The sequence below is a fragment of the Amphiura filiformis genome, chromosome 5 (genome assembly GCF_039555335.1).
Source record: "Amphiura filiformis chromosome 5, Afil_fr2py, whole genome shotgun sequence".
NCBI classification, from domain to species: Eukaryota; Metazoa; Echinodermata; class Ophiuroidea; order Amphilepidida; family Amphiuridae; genus Amphiura; species Amphiura filiformis.
The window spans coordinates 24,609,098-24,632,502 of NC_092632.1; the positions used below are offsets into that span (position 1 = coordinate 24,609,098).

At 34.1% G+C, this 23,405-nt stretch overlaps 1 protein-coding gene and 1 long non-coding RNA gene across 2 annotated transcripts; one reads left to right on the top strand and one right to left on the bottom strand.

Moving 5' to 3' along the window:
- Nucleotides 1-5,971: 5,971 nt before the first annotated feature.
- On the bottom strand, nucleotides 5,972-9,774 carry LOC140151831 (multiple coagulation factor deficiency protein 2 homolog). Its single transcript, XM_072174159.1, has 5 exons — nucleotides 9,687-9,774; nucleotides 8,453-8,644; nucleotides 8,024-8,110; nucleotides 7,436-7,578; nucleotides 5,972-6,777 (listed from the first exon to the last, which is right to left on the bottom strand). The coding sequence occupies exons 2-5, from the start codon at nucleotides 8,602-8,604 to the stop codon at nucleotides 6,656-6,658; spliced, it is 504 nt and encodes a 167-aa protein (XP_072030260.1). The 5' UTR covers nucleotides 8,605-8,644; nucleotides 9,687-9,774; the 3' UTR covers nucleotides 5,972-6,655.
- Nucleotides 9,775-13,720: 3,946 nt separating this feature from the next.
- LOC140151832 (uncharacterized) lies at nucleotides 13,721-22,526 on the top strand. Its single transcript, XR_011858974.1, has 5 exons — nucleotides 13,721-13,867; nucleotides 20,784-20,900; nucleotides 21,243-21,359; nucleotides 21,672-21,788; nucleotides 22,112-22,526. It is a non-coding gene; the product is annotated as an uncharacterized lncRNA (long non-coding RNA).
- The last annotated feature ends 879 nt before the right edge of the window (nucleotides 22,527-23,405 follow it).

Consider the following 23,405-nt stretch of genomic DNA (forward strand, 5'->3'; position numbering starts at 1 on the left):
TTGTGGCCCACAATTGGTTACTTCAAAAGGAAATATTAACCGAGTTCTTAAATCCTGTTCAGAAAAGTTTATTCAGAAATGCACAAGGCAACCCTTATGATAAATTATAAATATAATACAATATAATTAACAAATAAATTATAATTATAATACAATATAAGTAACAAATAATGTAATTTTTAATCAATATATTATACAATCATTTTTCTACAAACCTTTTCCTCAAATTTTGTTTGTTCAGCCGTTCCTTGATGCAACTGCTGTAACTGTTAAATTATATGTAAAAGGAGGAATCCTAATAATACTGCATCTACGTCTAGTTTCAATCTTCACAAAAGAGAAGAAACCGAAGTATAAAGCAAACAATGAAAAACATCATCATAAAAATAAACAAAATGGATAAAACTCACCACAATGTTATAGTCAATATCTTCTTGAGGATCCTGAGTCTCTGCTAGCGCCTGGGAGAGAGAAACTGGCAAGTGAACAGCACTGAGTGGTTGAGCTGGTCAACTTAGAGAAAACTGGCTACATGCATGTATCATGTGCAAGTAGTTGTGTCAAGGAGACTAATCCATGAACATCAGGCCTTGATGGTTCAGGAAAGGGACTTGATGGTTCAGGAAAGGGACTTGATGGTTCAGGAACAGGACTTCATGGTTCAGGAACAGGACTTGATGGTTCAAGAACAGGACTTGATATGTCAAAAACACCACCCTCTAAATCACTCCCCCAATGCTGTGCATGCTACCAGAAGTGGCTGTCCTCAGTTTGAGGAACAGGACTTGATAGGTCAGAAACACCACCCTCTCAATCACTCCCCCATCGCTGTGCATGCCCTTTTCTGTGTTTGTTTGTGTTTTATAATTGTATTAGAAAACAAAGAAACTAACATTTTTGGCTTTTCTTTTTTCATAGTGTGCAAATGGAGCAAGAAATACAAATGTTTAAATTATTCCCCTTTCTGTCCTTCTCTTTTTCTTTTTCACATTTGTGATAGAAAAATGAATATGTGAACATTGTTGGATGTTAGTTGCAATTGGATTGAGAAAAACAAATGTATCTATAATAGGCCTAATTGCTTTTCCAATTCCAAGTTTCTCTTTGTTTATTTTTCATACTTGTGTTAGAAAAAGGAAAAAACAAAAGTTATTTGCCTTTTTCTTTTTTCTTACTTGATAATGGAATAAGAAAAACTCAATAAATGAATGCCTTTTTTGTTTTTCTTGTATTCGTATTTTTATACTTGTGCTACCTGCAACGGAAAACGATCATAGTGGGCTTTTCTTTCTTTTTTTCTTCTTTTTTTCTTGGTTGAAATGAAAACGATAAATGATCATAGTGGGCCTTACTTGTTTTTCTTGGTTGGAAATGAAAAACGATTGGCCGGTCATATACACGGACTCGGAACCATATCTATATCATCTCATAAACAATGCTTATCTTAATGTCCTCTGTCACTGCATCGCATGGACTTGTAATTCAAAAATCATTTTGCATTAGTTTTAGTGTATGAGAAACATTCCGGAGGTATACTTTTGTCACCCGCCAAGAGTAAATTTTTTTGTTAACAAATCAAATTTCAGGTAATAATAATAACTAAGGCAAAATTTGAAAGATGTCATTGACAATATGAAATAAACAATGCAGTTACAACAGCAGTTTAAACAACATTCCAAATAATTTATTACACAAATGACATATTTACATCCAATTAACAAAAATACTGACTGATTTTATAAACCTAGTCCCTTTGCATAGCCCTAGTAGCTTAAGCACAGGTGTTTCTAACTACAACTACTTCCTCTAACCCAGCAAACACAAAACATTTTGAAGATGTTTAAATGTTATGTTCTATAAAGGGTATGAAATGTTATAATGACATTCAAAAAATGTTTTTTGAAAACTTGCTGCAAAACATTTTAACATTATTTTGTTATAGACCCTATAATTTTTCCTTTCTAGGGTCTATGTTCAAGTGTTGAAAAAATGTTTGCCAATATATCTAAAATAGCATTTGACAACATTTTTGATAATGTTGTGTTTTTTCACATGAACCATTTTATGACCTTTTATATAACCCGACATAATATATGTTATCAAAACGTGTTTGATTGGGTTTTTTTTTGTCATTGCTGGGATACTACCTACTTCTAAGTTTCAAGAAATGTTTTTATTGGTGATTAATAGAAGCAAAATGTTAGTCTGGACGATTAGGAAGAGAAAATAGCAGCTGCACCCATCAGGATATACCTTGGTTCTAAAGCAAAATGTTTAGATATTTCACTACAAGCAATACAAGTGATGTGCAGTCATTAACATCTTATCAAGAATGGAAGGGGATAGATTCAGAGAATTTATTAAGCTGAAATGAAATTTTTGTGTAATGATTAGTGCATCAATGAGTAAATAGATTATCCCAACATGCATTAGAATAATTAGGTGAGCATTGTGGCATGATAAATTTATCACTTGTGAAACAATGGAAGTACATTTGTGACACACTGGTCCATGGAGTTCAAAGGAAGCATTTAGAAAATTGAGTTACTATGAATACAGACATCAGGCTATCATATACTGTAAACATCAAAGGTCCAGTATACTTGGTTCTAAAGTTATGAAGTTTTGTGATGTCTTATTTTCTTATTTATTTTGTTGTGTTTTACGCCATATTTTTGCCTTGATCTCAATTTTAAATATGCAGCCTTTGACCTCCATGGACCAGATCACGTCACATTATTTTAAGAACATTACTATGTTCATGCTGAATCATTTGTTACCCTCATTACAACTATAATGAAAGACAAAGATAAAGACTAGTTCACGTCTGAAATTCTGACAACTAGACAGAAAATGCTGTACTGTGCAGGTTAGCAACCAATCACAATGCGCCTTTACCCTGATGTCAGACGTGATTTAGTCTTTTATCTCTGTCTTTCATATATCATAATTGGACAGTGCAGATGTGAAAAGTGATATATCATCACTCCCCTGTGTGGTTTTCTTGTATGTTAATATTCATAGTATAACACAAAGAAATATCAAAATAGAAGACTTCACTAATAACAGATTTAAATTGAAATATCCATTAAAAGAGTACCATTAAAGTATGTTCGGTTTTTATAAGATGGAAAAAATAAGTTGTGTGTTGCGTAATGTGTGACTGGCGCACACTCATGTGAATTTACGCAAGCGTGAGTTGGGACTTTATTAATGCGCAAAGTAACAAAAGCCAAATAATTTCCGCCTTATATAAGCCGAACAAACTTAAGAATGAGAGATTAATCGCAATATTCATTTGCAGAACTAACACAAGGGAGGCATTAGATATGCCATGTTTTGCATCCGAACTCTTTATAATATGTATGTACTCTATATATTTAAACAAAATTACAGATATTTTTCTCATACCCAGGCTTTCTATTTTATATAAGATACATTAACTTTGGCTATGTGATGTGTACTGTCATTTTTGGCAGTGTACAATGTAATACAAAATTATATAGCATAATGACTTCTATTATAACAAGCACCAAATTTCATACACTGTGTGCATATTTAACATCAAAATGAGCCAAATTCTGTTAACAATTAGAATACTCTACCACTGCAGTTTAAAACAATTATTAGAAACTAATTATTAGAGTTGCTTTGTTTATTAGTAGATGTAGGATAATTATGTTATAAAGTTGTAGAAACGTCAGAGCATTAAACAAAAGTGGTAGGGTATTTTAAAACTTTTAACAGAAATCTCATTGTATAAATCCATCAAATTAAATATTATAAAACAATTCACTTTTATGGCAACTTTCTTGAACAAATTTGAAGGGAAAAAGAAACGCCATTTATAAAAAGAAACACCATTTAGTAACTAGTTTTGTCACATTTTATACATATTGAAGCACTTTGTCACAGACTATTTTTGTAGCAGATTAAGTCTATTCATGATGTATAAAGCTCATGATTTATTCAGTTGTTTTATCATATCGTAAATGATTCTCCAGAGTATGTATATGTGATATTTTTCATAATCGTAAGTAGCACAATGACTGAATGATAATCTACCTCATTTATTTTAATGACAGTACCGTATTGATTACAGTAAGCTTAGAAATTAATATTCTTTTAATGTCTACTACCAATATAATTATAACCTCATTAGTTAACAAAATCCATGAAATATACTTCTACTTGCCAAATCTTGCATATTTGTAGTTGTAACAGTAGAGAGGCTAGCCCCATTAAATATATGTGTCATTGGACAGATGTGGACAAATTTGACAACAAAGCAGAAAAGATTTTCCAGACTCTTCTGAATATTTTAATATATGATTTGCCCATTTGAATCATGTGTCCTTAAATAGAGCACTTTTGTTGGCCTCTCTACTGTAATGCATTTATTTTTCTTATGTACCAATCTACCATATTCAACCTAATTATAGCTGACCTCATTCCATGGGTGTTTCGCTAGCCCTGCCAGCAATTTGGTGCCTATAACTTGTGATTTGTGCAATGGAATCTCATGGCATACATGCACACACAGTGGTTTTCTTTGCAAGATTTTGTAAGATTTTATAGCATTAGGCTCTTACGGACTGTACATCCATAAAAGCACCACTTCATTTCAGTCCACTTGAATCATTGAATTGCATCAAAATATAGCAGAATCAAAGTCACTCTAAAATTCTGGGTTTTGTATGCGAGTACTTTTGACCTGTCTTAATATATTTAAAAAAATTCTATATTTGGTATTAAGCCATTGTTTTTATGGATAAAATCAAATAACATACTGTTCATCAGGCCTGGAAGATATGTGGAACCCAGGAAGTTTATTCCAAGGAAATTTTGTAATAATGTTCTCCCATTTGTGGTAATCAAGTACAATTGTGTATTAGTATTATGTTAATACATTTGGTATCAAAATGCTGTAACAAATCAGCAATATGTTAGTATATTTTCATGTACCCGGTAAGAAGCATTTTACAGTAAATAAATAAAACCTAAGACTAACCCTTATTCTAAACATGTAACGCTATACCCAAATAAGTCAACAGAATGCAAAAACATTGTAGTTATTTAGTGAAGAATACCTCACTACGGTACTTACTACATCAGGGTGATTCACACAGGATACTAAATTCAGATCATTGCATTTGAGCTAGTACAGTTGTGACTATCAAGTTGCATGGTGGACGTGGTCTTACAATAGTTTATTAAAACATACACACAAGCGACGAGCGTGTGATAAGTACTCTGCCCGCAAAATAATAGAAATTATCATTCACTGACTGCACATTGGTATAGAAATGTGCAATAAAAACCAACGAGATGCTTATCCACGGTCAACTCAGCACATGCAAAATATATGTTATGCACCATGTAATGGTGGCACGCCTTTGTGGTGTATTACTATATACAGTAACGGTTGCCCATTTAGTATACTTTCATGCAAGCTACAAAAGTTTAGATTGATGTGCATTGAAGCGGCTCTCCTATCCTGTTTGGATTGCCCCAGTTTTGCATTCTGCTGAAAAAATAAAGGTGATGCGAAGCAAGTCAACAGTTTTGCCACTTTTTCTGCCAATTCTGACACATTTAACATTACTTTGAAATATGCGTTAATTCATTTTCATAATCAAATTTGACATGTGAAAAAAGCGCAATTAAAATTTTGCTCATAGGCTGAGGGTTTTTGGTACATCTTGTTTTAATACAAGCAATAGGAAATTAATATATCCAGTAATCAATAATTGTCCTAAAAACACATCTTCCCTCTTAAAAAATTTAATTTAAGTTATTGACACCTGAAAAAAAACCAGCTCATTTTCTACGAAAATGATGGGAATACCCATATCAATATTTTGTTGACATTTGAAATTTCCAGTTATAACTTATATAAAATGGAAATTTCCTGTTTAAAAGTGGACAATCATTTACATTTTTAAAGGCTCTAAAAGAAAGTGTTGTTGTATGTCTTCTGCTGAGGTGCCAATAATACCTGGAAGAGCTTATTGTAGATATAATTCTGACTATAACTGAAAACTGAACTATTCTCAGTTTGCCCGATTCTTAAAACCTGTCACATTTTTCACTGAATAGATTCATCAGGTTTGAAGATATATAAATACAAAGATTCTTCTAAACAAAACCAATTTTACTCACTAATTTGAGGGTGTAGAATTGTCACTCAGTAGAGGATCGTATACATGACTTGGATAGCAAGGAGTGTAACACAAATGTAAGACGCATCAAGGAATCATACTGGATTTGTAGAATCAATCTGGATTGGACTTCATAGAAGAAGACCCAACGTCATGAATAGGGATGATGGGCCCACTATCTAAGTCATGTATATGATTCTCTACTGAGTGACAATTCTATACCCTCTGTGGTCAGGATTTGTCCAACTGGAAGAAGTGATCATCAATCAATATTCTGATGTGCTTTTAACTATGAAAAGCAAAACTGTCAAACTGGTGAGTAAAATTTGGTTTTGTTTGGAAGAATCTTTGTATTTATTTTTTTCTGTCACATTTTTTATTTAGAAGTATAGTTTTCATCAGTGTCTGGCAATATTGTTTAGAAATAAGAAAAACTGTCAAACCATTTGTTAGGCATCAGCTTAAAAGTGTTGTAAAAAATCTGAAGGCCAATGTTAAAGTTCTTGATCTTTAGCAATATCTTCTCCTGCTCTTCTTCTTGCTAAGACATATTCCAAATATGTAAGATATCCATCACCATTAAAATCATCGTCTGATAATACTTGGTCAATCATATCTGTGGGAAGAAAGTATTGACAATATCTGTATTGGTTGTACAAATTTGTATCAGAGGAATAAAAGGACAATAACTAGAACATTTTACTTCGTTTTTGTTGTTGTATATTTTGTGAATTTTGTTGCTGCATGACACGTGCGCTACACTTAATGTAAGGGTAAGTCCATACGTAATTGTTATTGAATAAATCCTAATTTCTGTATTGAGGTCAGTTCCAAAGTATACCAAGGCATAAGTTAGTCATAGTTTTTATTTAGATTGCATAAACCTCATCTCTCAAGACCTTAACACTTAAAACCGCTTATGTATATGCATTTTCAAAATGTAACTTTGAATGTTAATAAAATGCCTACATTTCCATTAATCCACTCTGCAGCTTAAACGCAATAAGTGATCAACTTCAAACCTGGTCTTGTGATAGTATGTGAAGTGCTCTGTTGCAAAAGCCCTTACAATTACATCTACCTCTGGCTGAAATTGAGTTATTGCATGACATAGTGTGGTATAAATACACATTTTGGTGTTTGTTTGACCTCATACCACCTTCCCTTCCGGAGATGCCGTATATTTTCCGTTTGGGAAATGTAAGGGAATTTCCGGAAATCTGAACTTGAAATGAATATGAAATTTTAGGAAAATAAACGTCCTAAAATATTACCTGTGTAGTATGTTAGCGCTTCCAATTGTAAATCATCTTCTGTTTTGCCATCTTTATTTTCTGGTTCATATGGTAATACATGAGATATAGCAGCTAGGATTTCTAATCCGTCCAGTTTTGTGTTATTATCAAAGTCATGTAATCTGTAGATTGGTAATGAAAACAATGTGTTTACAAATTGGATAAAAGCAATGAAAGCAGTTTTATTGGTTTCAGTATTCTTCAAAATAGTTTTTTTGTGTGTGATTTGAGCCATCAAACACTATTTGATTTAAAATCGTTAAGTTTTTTTAAAATAAATGCATGACAAAATCTTTAAAAATACAAAGTAGACACGTTTTTAAGCAACAAATAAAATAATATTAAAGGATTTTTGGTTATAAAACACCACCTTTACTTTCTTTTAATATTGTAAACTGTATTTGGTGCTGTTTTAAATTTTAATTCAATAAAAAAAATATTTGAAACGTATCAATCAATTTTGTAATTCAGACCCTGCATCCTTTTTAAAGGAAGTTTTATTTACATGATCGGCGAAAACCAATCCAAATAATTATGGCCTAAATTTCTGACATACATTATACTTACTTGAAATAGTGGAATTCTAGTTCCTCATCAGTCATGTCTTCCTCGTCCTTTTTACCACGTTCTTCCTCTAAATGTTCTTGAACATGTCTGTAAATCAAAACAGTCAACACGCGTCACGTACTGAATATACATTTATAACAAAATGTTATATTTTAAGCAATAGTCTATTTAACATTTATCTTTTTTATTAACAGTTTAAAACAAACTTTATCAATGTTAATATTCGTGTGACTCTAATTTTAACATACAAATGTTATTTTAACGTGTTCGTGTGCTATAATTTTAACACTTTTCTGTATCACCTCAACACATCTTCACTAACATCTTAAAGTGTTGAAAAAACTATAACATGAGATAAAATGTTCAAAGTTTAACAGAAGTTTAAAATGGCAACATGTTTAAATAAAATAAATCTTTGTTAAAGCTTACTCTTTGTTTCGTACTACTCCAGGATCGTGGAATTTAGATTTATCACTGTAGTCCGAGGAAGGTGGATTACTATAATGTGACAATACTACTGCTAAACATGTTGCCAAGATCACGTATAGTAAAATAATCCAATATTGGGATGACGATTTCATTGTGAAGACTGTTATGTGTGTACGTGTATGTAGACAAAATCTGAAAGGAGACGTCCATGATTAATTATTGTGTCAACTGATGCGCATTTATATCAAATTCATAACAAAAAAAGTAACATTTGTAAACGCCAGTAGTATGAATTTCATATTTGAAAGGAAACTGACCTTTTTCAACAGTTACCTGATGCATGCATAATCTGTACGGTTAGCACAACTCCAGTGGCGTAGCGTCATAGGGGCAGGGGGCACGTGCCCCCAATCGATCTGAAATTTTAAAAAATCCCATAGGAAAATGGCCAAAAAACGGCTTGGGCCCCCCAATCAGACCCGGTGCGCCCCCAATCGGATGACCCACGCTACGCCACTGCACAACTCCCTGCTATAAGCATGATAAGTTCAAAGTGAGTAACCATGATACGACCTTAATCACACAATGCATAGGTTATTGTGTTTTTGTAAGAATATTATTCGTCTACTGAAGACAGCAGGCGCGGGTACGGTACGCACATTGGCATTAATTATAGCGTGCTCCAGGAGCGTGCTACATATTATATAAGTAATATGACCATGATGACATTCTCCCAAGAAACCTAGGCATTTAATTAATTTATTAATCAATCATTAATTAATATAATACATGTATGTTGCAGAGAAGCAAATATCTGCATACGTGTACATATAATCATATTAAATATATCAGCTTAACTAGTATGTATGCAGACTACATAGACCGAACACACTGTAGGGTCTATATATTATTGCACTTTGGGAAAGCTTCCATTATATCTTAAACATGCATTATAATCATGATAATATTTCTTTTATCAACTGAACCGGTTGTGAATGAGATTCGAAGAGCTATATCAATACAATACTACACATTGATATACAGTGATAAGCAACCATCTGTTACAATATGCTGAGTATGACAACAAATTGATGGTAATTTTCGCTCGCATGATAATGATTTTACACCGATTATTTCAGAAATATTTGTAATAAAATAATACTAAAGATGAGTTATGGAAATTTAAAAGAAAATAACAGAATTACCCAAATTTAGAATATTTTTATATTCTTACCGTAGGTAGCACTAGCATCAGCAGGAAAGCATCCTTATGTACAGCTCAGCATCACAGATGATTATATTGTCACCGCTCATGCGCGCTGACTTACACTGAGTCCAGAGACCGTGTCAATTGCATAATTTATTCATCCAACCACTCATTTATTCACTGGCGTTTTCTTTCGTGCAAACACACAAAAAAAGGTTTTAAAACGTGTTACTGTTATAAACGCGTTTTTGGCTTTCGTCAAAACGTTTTAATATTTAAATGTCGGGTAGGCTACCGTATATAAATGTAATGATGTTATGGCAAAAAACACAAGAACATCAAATGTTGTCCCAATCATAATGTTAAATGCAAAAAGTGGCAAACATTAACACTTTAGCCCAATGGCAATAACATTAAGGTTTGCAAAATATAAATGTTATTAAACGTTTTCATATCCTTTATATAACCTGCCATTGAAACTTTTTCTGTAAAACATTTTATGTTTGCTGGGATATAGAACTATCCATCTACGTGAATTCAAAAGATGAATAATTTCAAAAGGTGATTTTGTAATGTTTAGTGTACATGTTCCAAATTGAACCAGCATTTTGTAGTCTTTTTGTACTCAGTTTTGTATTACATAGAGCCGGCGCGGTAAACTTCGAAATAGTGTTGTTGTTGTTTGTTGTGGGTTTTTTTTTTGGGGGGGGGGGGAGTAATTCTCCCTTCAATTTTCCTTAGTCTGTAAAATGTCTTATTTTGCCTTTAACATATTTAATACTCGGCTTAACCATCAGTCTCTGAACATGCAGAATGGGCCTATACCATCTAAAACACGTTACGGCAGAGCGTCAGTTTTTTATTGCTTAATTAAAATGCTGTTTTTTGAATGAATAATTGTCTTTTTAAATTAAGATGAAAGCAAAATATATAATTTTCAACTGACAAATACTTGAAAGAGAATCATACAGGGTGGTTCAGAGACCTCGACACCCATACTAGGGGTTAATTTCACATAGGTTTGATATTCTTAATAGATCTTTGGATTTTGTCAAAACGTTTCTAAAGTGAGTTATCCCATTTTTTTCATCATACAGTATCCCGGCACAGTATTCAATCGAAATGGGGCTGTAAAAACATGTTGAGAGTGTTGCCGTGGTTATTCCAGATGAAATTCGTACACCCGTTATTTCTGGGAGCAGATTTCAAATGGGCGGTCGCCCATTCCGGTAATAGATTTCCATGTCTTCCATAGGGGTGTCAAAAACAATTAACAAACGTTCACCATAATTACCTACCACAAATTTAATGAAATTCAATAATAATTAATAAGTAGGCGGCCTACGTGGTTTAAATTTATATATATATATATGGTCAATTCCAGCCAAAGCGGGCCAAAATTCTCTCTGGGGGCCATTTTGAAAATGTTTTCCTTTTCAATTCTAGACTTATCAAATGAGACGATCATGTCTAGTGAATCATCAGGTGGAAGTGCCATCGGATTGAAAAATAACTTTCCTTGCTAGACCAAATAAAGTGTTAAATGCGCATATGCATGTTACCCACGAATTCAAGCATTTTTCACCTGTTGTACGCCATAAAATTTCACTTTCTTTAATATCTTTCAATATTTTATGTGTGACTCATATACACTAGAAATCGGTGAAGACTTTGAACGTAAAATAGAATTTTATTACATATATCTACAAAGAAATATTTTGGTTATTACAAATTTTAAGAAAGAACCAGGTGTACAGTTAAGATTGTGTCAATTCTTTGAACTCTTTCCAAAGTGGCTGTCATTTAACATTACTGTATTATTTCGAAAGATTAGAATAAATGCTTCATATAAATATAAAGTTAGAGTTTGTATCTCGTCGCAGGATGAGGATCTCGGATGGATTCGTGGGTAACAGCGTCTGGAAAATAGCAATTCCTATTAATTCTTTTTAATAAAAATAAAAAATACTTTTCCGTATGTCAATAATTCAGGCTGCAATGGCACTAAAATGAATTTTAATCAAAATACAGACTACATGGAATATTTAGAATGGATCATTATTGCATTTTGGGTATAAAAATGTTGAGAATAATGAAGTTGCCAAATTCAAATAGACAGAGCAAACAGTTTTATATTATTATTTTAGTAAAATCATTCCATATTTTCATGCAGCAATATTCTATTAACTCGTGTTTGACAGTTCCTATGAACTAAAACACTATCAATACATTGTTAACTATAATTTAAGTAGGGATTCGTGGGTAACCAAAATGTTCGTGGGTAACACATATTTGAAGGTATGTATTGGTATGCGGCAAAATAGAAAATATTATTCCTCCATTGTGTTTCAATGATTCCCGTTTCTCTAACCAATTGCATTTACCCAAAAAATGGTAATTTAGGATAATCAGTCAAAACTTCATGATACAGCTTCAGTATACCTTCAAGAGGACGCTATTAAACAGGACTGTTTTGGAACCTATTTCGCATGTTTTCAAAATGTTAAGATGCATAAGAAACATATAATTTACGAGTAAATCCTTGGATTCGTGGGTAACGCCGAATTCGTGGGTAAAGCTATAAGTACTATAGTACCGTTTGGGGTTTGCGCTTCTTAGGTGTATAAACTGTAAGTACTGTCAAAATTATAGCATACCCATGGCTTGAATATGTGCTGATTTAAACTTAAAATAAACAATCTCCTTATTTTTCAAGGTTAGCATCTATTCGGGATTCGTGGGTAACAAAAGTTTAAACCGTCGTAGATTCTTTTTTAAAGAGGTGAACGTATTTTTACGATTTACAATTTTAAGCGCTTGTCAAACTAAATTCAGTATCCAAAGTCATTAAATGTTAATTTAAGTTATGGCAATTATATTTGCTGGACTCGTGGGTAACAGTTGATACGTGGGTAACGTCAAATTTGATTTTATGGAATTTTATGGGTAAAACGTATTTGCATAAAATAATCACTTGGACCTCAGAATTATAGAACGAAACTTCGTTTCATGATATAGTCATTTATGGCATATACACTTAACATTTTTCAGAACAATCATTTTATTTTTGATACGCGGGTAACAAAATTATTAGCCAAATTGACTTAATGGCCTCTAGAGTCCACAAACTTTGGTGGAATTCAATCGTTTTACATATGATGAGAGATCATGCAAACGTCTTTCTAACGGTAATAATTTCATTTTGATTGAAGGACATTCAATGACATATATGGTGCTTTATCTTTGAATTCGTGGGTAACGCCAATTCATTTAAGCTATCATAACTTGTCCCCTGGTATGACTTGCTAGTAAAGGCCTATATGCACAAAAAGAGCACATTGGACGTGACATGATATGCTCCATCAATAACGTGATTTCCTTTATTAATGACATTTTAAAGTGGAAAGTTAACATAGAGAGAATTTTGTCCGCTTTCGCTGGAATTGACCATATATATATAGCCACTAAAGTTTATAATTCAAACGAGACGGGTTTTTTTTTTCACTGATGTTGTAACTGAGGCTTACAATACATTTTGAAAACGGGTTCGCTAACTTTTGTTCATTCATTGAAAATGTCAACATTTCGAGTTTTATGTCCCCAATCAGTTAAATTACCGTAAGAGCCCCGGGGTAAGAGCTCGTAAGTTTACTGATTGGCCCAACTTTGTTTCGAGAACCGCGTTGAACCATTGAACCAAGAAAATCATGGGAGAATTAGAAGCAGGAGGATGTTTATAGCGAAAAAAAAGGTCTGAAAACCGTGCTAATGTGATCCTTTGGGAGTGAAAAATAAACGCTATGATGAGTTAACTTGCAGCCCCTCCCCCCTTGATGGTGCGTCCCTATTTGAAATTTAGATATCAACTTCAGGGGTAAACTGTCTGGGTAAACTCAGGGCTGACCAATAATTGATTGATAAGCAAGTCAAGCGGCAATTTATCAATAGAAGAAAATGACAAGAGATTTCCATATCAATAGATGCTTGAAGGTTTTCTTTTGTTACCCAGACAGAGAAATCAAGCCGGGAAGATATTCAATCACATCTCTGGTGTAATATCTGGTAAAAACTGTAGTTTTTTTTTACTTCCGTGTGGATTATTGGGCAAGGTTTACTATACGACATCTTCTCATTGTGAGATTCTTCATACATTGTGGGTTATGGTCTCTCATCCGGTTGTGATATCAACTGTATTCCATGTAGCAAAAGTAAGTAAGGTTGTGCAATCCTAGTTTAAAATAGCTAAATAATTGTATATTTACCACTGATGGAGCCGGGTTCACAGTCATATAACGACCAAAATATAAGTGACTGACTATCATTGAGGACTGAGTTCCGCAGTCTACGCGGGAATATAACCCGGGGAAGGTCCCCGAGAAAACCTAGTCGGATTAATCAGTCCCAGAACAAATTATTAATTTCTGACATGATCGTGTTCTGGGAAAACCCCTAAACTGCAGTATTCAGTCAGTCATTTATTGGAAAAATGTCTTTACTCAGTCGATAACTCTACAATCCGGGACAAAATTGTTGTATCACCTTTAGCATGTACTTTAATTGATCCCCCTTTCCCCCAGTTGGCAATAATTGAAGTACCCAGGGAACTACCCAACATTGACTGGGGAAAGGGGGTCGGGGATAGGTATTTGTTAAATTGGTGTAAGCTCTACGTTTACAAATCAACATGTTTCATAAGCAAATTCCATGGTGACTGTGAAGTCATTTGAAGCTTCAAAAACACCTTGGGTGATCCAACGCATTTTGTCCTGGATTTATAGATGAAGTGAAATAATAATGATCTAAATTTTTGAATCTTTAATATTTCTAAAATTAAAGCACATATTGAAATCCCGTTTGGAACATTCATGCATAATGTCAATATACATTTATGTAGCATTGGACAACATTGTACTACGGCAAAGTATAATGTATAAGGGACTGGTCGATATCAATATGTGGAATAGCAATTCGTGACTATTATGTCACATCAGATAAAAAGACGATATAATTGAGCAAAACAAGATACTTATGTTTGGCCAATAAAATCAAACGTGTATTTGTAACGCAAATAAAAATGTTCCAATATTTGGTATTAGAAGAAAGCTGGGCCTTCAATTAACACCCCCCCCCCCCCATCATTCAATGTTGCGACACTTTGGAGACACACTGGACACATTTGCGCGTCTCAACACTGCACGGGAGAGTGGGGGGGGGGGGTCGAATGCAAAATATTTCATCTAAATTTCATTTTTTCTCATAACTCAAAAACGAAATATCGTATGAGCTTCATATTACACACGATTTGGGAGTAGATAATATCCCTTTGAATCATACTAAAAATGGTGATAAAGAAATTGGGTTGTTTAGGGAGTTGTCACTGAAAACGCCCTCCGCTAAATTACACACAATTCGTAATTAGGGCTCTAAACGGAATAATTCTGTTAAATATCAAAAACGGAAGATCGTATTAAGTTGCTGCTACGCCTAGGTTTTTAGTGGATACTGTCCGTTTTATCCATGTTACAATTAAGCGTATAGATAACTTTTTTTCATATCATTTTCACACGGATCGGTCTATGTGTATGAATATTACTAATTATTAAGATGCCAATCGCCATTACATGCTGTCTACTGAAGATAATACACGAAAAATTTAAACATTATTTGAATGATGTTTAAATTTTGCGTGTATTATCTTCAGTAGATATCATCTTTTTACATATTTTGCATTATTTTGGCATCTTAATAATTCATAGTACACATAGACCGATCCGTGTGAAAATGATATTAAAAAGTATATACACAGAGTAACAATGTGTGAACATTTCATGTGAATCGGACATTCCGTTCTAAAGATATAGACGAAAATGTAACTTCAGATGGATATTTTTTTGCAGCTCATCCAGACAATCCTTGAAAAAAGTCCTTGGGCTTTTAGGCATCTTTAATAAAATCAAACGTGTATTTGTAATGTGGACAAAAATTGGCAATTAGAAGAAAGCTGACCTTCAATTAAAGCAATAATGTGTGATTTACATAAAAAAACAGATTTCTATTTAAATGTTGGTTTTCATTGATAGCTACTGATCGCATTGGCCCCTTTTTATTTCGAGCCAAACAAATGAGGTAAAACGAAGAAAATTGGTATTTCATTCCAGCGCCTACAATGCGTGTATTTAGCTCGCCGATTATAATTATCATGATTATCGGGAGCTTCACGCAGCTGATGGGATTCAAACAAGACGTATAAGACGAATAACGATATACACACAGTTTATGCGCCAAGTCGACGTACAGCGCTTATATCATGATTACTGTCTGTTCAATTAACTTATATTCTTGTATTTTTGAGATATTTGAAAAATTATGGTCAAAGTCATCAAAGAAAAGTGTTAGCACAGCCTTAGACCCGACGTGATTTATACTTTTCAAATTCCAAAGTTCAATTAAAACCCCGTTTCTTTTCAATTTTGCCTCATTTTAGGCAGTTATTTGGGACCACCAAAAGGGTTCGCGACCTTTTCACAATTAGAGTGGGACGGTCCATTCTCAACTTAGGGCATAGACCCTTTTTTTTCTTCAAGTATCTTAAAAATACAAGAATCTAAACTAATTGAACAGACAGTAGTGGCGTAACTACACGCAGCTGATGTGATGTACAAACAAGACATACTACGAATAGCGATATGCATACAATTTAAAGTTTGTTCGTTTATATAAGGTGGAAATTATTCGGCTTTTGTCACTGCGCGCGTCAATAAAGTCCCGACTCACGCTCGCGTAAACACGGAGCGGAGAACTCCTTTGATGTACATTGTTGTAGGCTATGTAAAGCGCGTCCTTCACCACGAAAAATTGGGAAGGCCACAAACGATAGATAGATGCCGTGGAAATTGGTCATTTGCATATTAAAGAAATACAATATTAAATCCTTTTCTATTCAATTTGTAATACTTTATTCAGAGTTTTTTACTGATAAAAACAACAGTATACGTTCTGTGCTTTGACAGTGTTGACAGTCCATTCTCTCAAAGTTGGCCATGTTCATAACATGACATCACTGTAGTTTCAAGGTCAAATTTGTTTTGTTCGAAGGAACTCACCGCTTACAGTTGGTTTTTGAGGAATATCAATTTTAAACGACTTATTTTCTCAAAAAAAGGAGCGTTGCGGAATGATGCAAATGCCTTCGTACGATTCTTTTTAATGTAGCAGCCAAACATGTATTAACAGCACAAGGTACATTGCATAATGGCAAAATATTTTCGATAAGTGAATGATTTAGGTAGGAGAAACTTTTCCAAACCAGTCTAATTTCCTAATTTGCATATGCAAACTTCGCGTTGCGGAATGATGCGCACGGGAGCAATATTTGTTTCACTAAAACATTTTTTTTTCTCTGTGAGCTTAGTAATCTGCGATATTAATTTTCCACTTAATGAAAGCTTAGGATGTAAACTAACAATTATTCATTTGAAAAAAAAATCTTGGGTATCGTCTCTTTATGCCGAATATTCCAACAGTAGGTCACGTTGCGGAATGATGCAAGGGGCGTTGCGGAATGATGCTCTGTATAAAATCCCAAATGAAAAACAGTCCATGTTTGAAAATCAAAATAGAAATGTCAATACATTTGAGTAAATTGTGTTTTATGTAAGCTGACAAATATCAGTATTTATCCAAACAATTTTATTACCGATTTTATTTTATCCGATAATATTAGCTACAGGATGTAACAAAACAACTATCACCATCTATCAAGAAATATGAATCACCGTTTTTATTTTATCGTAAATTCAAAAATTAATATCTTTGCAATCCATGATTCCTGATCGTGTTGTGGAATGATGCAAGGGGTTTTGCAGGGGAAATGGTTCAGGCAGTGGTAAAACATCAATTACTGTAAAGATAGTTCTGTGCAATGCATTTTAGAATATTTTAATTCAAAATTGTGTAAATTTTTTTTCTTCAAACTGGTACATTATGAATTATGCATCATTCCGCAACGCTGCGGAATGATGTAACTTTAATTAGTCGTTACCTCCGCAAATTAGACTTTTTGACCATTATTTTTGTTTCATTTGATAGGGATGAATAAATTTGATTTGCATTCTAAATGAAAATCAACTTTATTTTAAAATTACAGTGCTAATAAATGATACTTTTGCGTTGCGGAATGATGCTTTTAATCGTAAATTTGGTACTCAAACAATGCTGACGAAGATGCACGTTATAAAATATAAAAAATTCTGGTGTTTATATTTTAAGATACATATATACTTTATATTCACATGCATAATTTGTTTCCAACATTTTTAGTACAGAGCAGCTGCTGTGTTTTTATTTTAGTTTTGCTGCTTTTAGTAGTCAAGAATGTGCAAATTTATGCAAATTATGATGTTTTTCTAACAATAAACACCAATTCATCAGAAAAAAGTACGTGTTCAGAAAATATAGACTTTTAGCTACAATATGAGACCAAAATGACATACTTGACATGATTTTTCTATTTTGTCAATTTGGGCGAGCTTGCTTAGAATTGACCATATAGACGTGTCATGTCAAAAGGAGACACTTTTGGGCAGGATCGTAAATGGAGAAATAGCCAAAAATCTGTTCGGGTGATTTTTTAACAATTTGGGTTTGTTGCGAATTTGTGCTGTTATTAATGTTTAAAATATTGTCTGATAGTTTCAGACCGGAATATAACTGGCATCTTGTATTTTTTGAGACATTTTCAAGGTAATTCCTACTCTCAACATTGTCAATAATATGTTTAAAGGCCGATATCTCAATTTCCAATTTTATAATACCATAACCTACGAGCTCAATATCTTCGCTTAGGAATGTCCGATTTCATTGGGGAAAACGGCGTTGTGGAGCAAAATATCTCTATATTTTTATTATGTAAAAACCTCAAAATTGATAACCTGCCCAAAAGTGTCTCCTTTTGACATGACACGTCACATACACTCATAGAAATGACTTGTTCGCCTTGTTGGCGCAATTCAAAAGGAGTAAGTTTGGACAACTCAAAAATAGTGTAAAAGTTGCCAAAACAAAATTCATTTTAGTTATCCGAACTTAAAAAATGCTGAAAAAGCTCAAAAAGTTCCGTCAACTAATCAACTTTGTTGGCATTACTTAAAAGTTGATGTAAGTCATTGCGTCAACTTTATAAGTAATGCCAACTTCTAAATAAAGTTCAGGGAACTTAGAAAAATAAACAAGGTTCAAAGAACCAATTAGTTGAGTTATTGTAACTGAACATGTAAGTTGATGTAACTCGTTCATATTAAGTTACTGGTACTTATTGTTTTGAGTTATTCCAATTTGGTACTTTGTTACTTAATTCACGTAATTGGATCATTTTCTGCACAATTAGCAGTATTCAAATATTTATTTTTGTAATCAGTGCAAAATTTTGTATACTATAATAGCACACCTCTAGAAAATTATGCTAACCTAGTTTCATTTTCTGAGTTGTAACAACTCAATAAAGTAAGTGCAAATGAGTGCGACCAACATAATGATATCGAGTCAGCGTTACTCAAAATTGTACGCGTTGGCATTACTCGGAAAGTTGACGCAACGACTTACATCAACTTAGTGAGTAATGCCAAGGGGGTGACACTAAATTCACGGTTGTTCTATTAGCGACGCAAAATCTATGAAAAATTCAGCTGGTTTACTAGCAAGAAAGTGAGGCCAGTTATCGATCCGTTATAGCTCGTTATGAATAATTCATGTTCGACCCCTTGGATCATGTTAATTGAGTTTGGCAAATAACAACGTTGTTAGTTTTGCGAACTTTGCCTGTTCAATGAGAGTATAGCGCGCCCCCAATACATCTGGGCGCAAAACAGGCGAAAACGATCCAGTTTAATGAAATGGCGGACGGGTATTCCCATCAGGCACCAGTGATATGTTTTTTCAAAGAAAGTCTACTAATTTGATATGAAATGACATTTTGCAATAGCAAAGTCAAAATTAGGACTTGCTGTCAATAATATGAAGGAAACATGTGACAGAGGCAAGGTGGGAAATACAAGTAGTATTTAAGTTATGAATAACCTTTGATACCCGACCTGACCTTCCATCATGGCGCCTTATTCGTTTTTATGTATTTCTATTATGCTCTCAAGTAAAATAAAATACCAATCTGCTCTGAGCAGACAATGTTACTTGGCTCCCAGCATGAATTATTGATTTTATACGGAAGTAAAGAAATGCACAGTGTATGTGCATGATGTGCAAGCATACTCCAAATATTTACGGTAAATCTGAATAGTGGTCACATGTTAACATATCATGTGTTCGGGAAATCACGTGGCAACATTTTAAGATTTCAGGCTTGTTTACTAGTTAATTGCCATTTGTACTCTTTTATTATTTATCTTTGTTAATTAACATATATTTTAAATGCTGATAAATCGTGGTTGGCTACCCACGATATCTGTTAAATTCAATATTTTATGAATATAATTCTACCACGCAGAGGGGGTCACGCAGCAGAATTTCACATCACCTGACTTAGCTACATTTCGAAGCTCTGCTCTTCAAATTCATGTAAATTTCAAAGTTTATACATTTAATATATTTAATATGATACTAATTTTTTGTTATAACCAACTGGTACACGAAATATACTAGCTTATTACCTATACAGAAAGGTAATTATCAGCCTTCACTCAGCAAATTGACATGCCCGGCATATGCAGCCATTCTCCGTCTGGATAACATGACTGTCGCCCTCAATACGTCTGGGCGCAAATTTAAATAACAATACGCTATTTACATATCAATGCGGCCTCATGCTAATTAAAGCTGCCCCATCCAGGAGTTCATCTATGGTAATGCCAACGAACAATTTCTATGAGTGTATATGGTGTAGCCAGGCTCTGTGGTGTAGCAATGATTATGATGCTGTGGGCCTACTCCAAAGCCGTAAGTAATTTACCTTTTATGGATATTTTTCTCGGCAAGTTAGTAAGCAAGTTAGTAAGCAAGTAACATACACTGTTATAGGCTGATAACATTTCATGGTTCAGTAATGATTATGATGCTGTGGGCCTACTTCAAAGCCGTAAGTAATTTACTTGTTATGGATATTTTTCTCGACAGATTACACTATGACTTGTGAAACCTTTGTATGAATCCACACGACCAGTCTCTACTCAGCACAATCAGTCGATCTTCTTTGTCTGAACACAGATGGTCTTAATCGCCACTACATTATTGGTAAGAGGTATTGCTTAAAAGCAATTAACTTTTCTCATAAGATCTACTACTCGGGCTGATGTTTGAAGAATTAGCAGACAAAACTATTCACCGTACACAGCAAGAAAACGACGTACACTTACATCATTATAATGATTATGATGCTGTGGGCCTACTTCAAAACCGTAAGTAATTTAACTGTTATGGATATTTTTTGTCGACAAGTTAGTAAGCAAGTTAGTAAGCAAGTAACATGCACTGTTATAGGCTGATAACATTTCATGGTTCAGTAATGATTATGATGCTGTGGGCCTACTCCAAAGCCGTAAGTAATTTACTTGTTATGGATATTTTTCTTGACAGATTACACTATGACTTGTGAAACCTTTGTATGAATCCACACGACCAGACTCTACTCAGCACCATCAGTCGATCTTCTTTGTCTGAACACAGATGGTCTTAATCGCCACTACATTATTGGTAAGAGGTATTGCTTAAAAGCAGTTAACTTTTCTCATAAGATCTACTACTCGGGCTGCTGTTTGAAGAATTAGCAGACAAAACTATTTACCGTACACAGCAAGAAAACGACGTACACTTACATCATTATAATGATTATGATGCTGGGGGCCTATTTCAAAACCGTAAGTAATTTAACTGATATGGATATTTTTTGTCGACAAGTTAGTAAGCAAGTAACATACACTACATGGTTCAACAATGATTATGATGTTGTGGGTCTACTTCAAAGCCGTAAGTAATTTACCTGTCACGGATATTATTTCTCGACAGATTACACCATGTCTTGTGAAACCGTTGTCTAAATCCACACCACCAGTCTCTACTCAGCACAATCAGTCGATCTTCTTTGTCTGAACACAGATGGTCTTAATCGCCACTACCTTATTGGTAGAGGTATTGCTTAAAAGCAATTAACTTTTCTCATAAGATCTACTACTCGGGCTGATGTTTGAAGAATTAGCAGACAAAACTATTCACCGTTCACAGCAAGAAAACGACGTACACTTACATCATTATAATGATTATGATGCTGTGGGCCTACTTCAAAACCGTAAGTAATTTAACTGTTATGGATATGTTTTGTCGACAAGTTAGTAAGCAAGTTAGTAAGCAAGTAACATACACTGCATGGTTCAACAATGATTATGATGTTGTGGGCCTACTTCAAAGCCGTAAGTAATTTACCTGTCACGGATATTATTTCTCGACAGATTACACCATGTCTTGTGAAACCGTTGTCTAAATCCACACGACCAGTCTCTACTCAGCACAATCAGTCGATCTTCTTTGTCTGAACACAGACGGTCTGAATCGCCGCTGCATTATTGGTAAGGGGTGTTGCTTTTCTTATAAAGATATACTACTTTGGCTGCTGTTTGAAGCATTAGCAGACAAAACTAGTCACTGTATTCAGCAACAGTGTTCAGCAACAAACGACGCAACATCTGAAAGAATTGTAAATCAGGTGCAGACATACTTTTTGCGGACACAGATTCTTGTTCAATCATCATCAACACATAGTATAAAGTTCAATGGTGCTCTAAGTTCCTGGAGTTGTTATAGTCACGATAGAGGGCTCGCCCAGTAAAACAAAAACATTTTGAAGTGCAAAATAATATTATTAACTGACCGAATTGATTGAAACGAATGTAATGTCAACGAATAATTTCTATGAGTGTATATGGTGTAGCCAGGCTCTGTGGTGTAGCAATTATTATGATGCTGTGGGCCTACTCCAAAGCCGTAAGTAATTTACCTGTTATGGATATTTTTCTCGACAAGTTAGTAAGCAAGTCAGTAAGCAAGTAACATGCACTGTTATAGGCTGTTAACATTTCATGGTTCAGTAATGATTATGATGCTGTGGGCCTACTTCAAAGCCGTAAGTAATTTACTTGTTATGGATATTTTTCTCGACAGATTACACTATGACTTGTGAAACCTTTGTATGAATCCACACGACCAGACTCTACTCAGCACCATCAGTCGATCTTCTTTGTCTGAACACAGATGGTCTTAATCCCACTACATTATTGGTAAGAGGTATTGCTTAAAAGCAGTTAACTTTTCTCATAAGATCTACTACTAGGGCTGCTGTTTGAAGAATTAGAAGACAAAACTATTTACCGTACACAGCAAGAAAACGACGTACACTTACATCCTTATAATGATTATGATGCTGTGGGCCTATTTCAAAACCGTAAGTAATTTAACTGTTATGGATATTTTTTGTCGACAAGTTAGTAAGCAAGTAACATACACTACATGGTTCAACAATGATTATGATGTTGTGGGCCTACTTCAAAGCCGTAAGTAATATTATTTCTCGACAGATTACACCATGTCTTGTGAAACCGTTGTCTAAATCCACACCACCAGTCTCTACTCAGCACAATCAGTCGATCTTCTTTGTCTGAACACAGATGGTCTTAATCGCCACTACATATTGGTAAGAGGTATTGCTTAAAAGCAATTAACTTTTCTCATAAGATCTACTACTCGGGC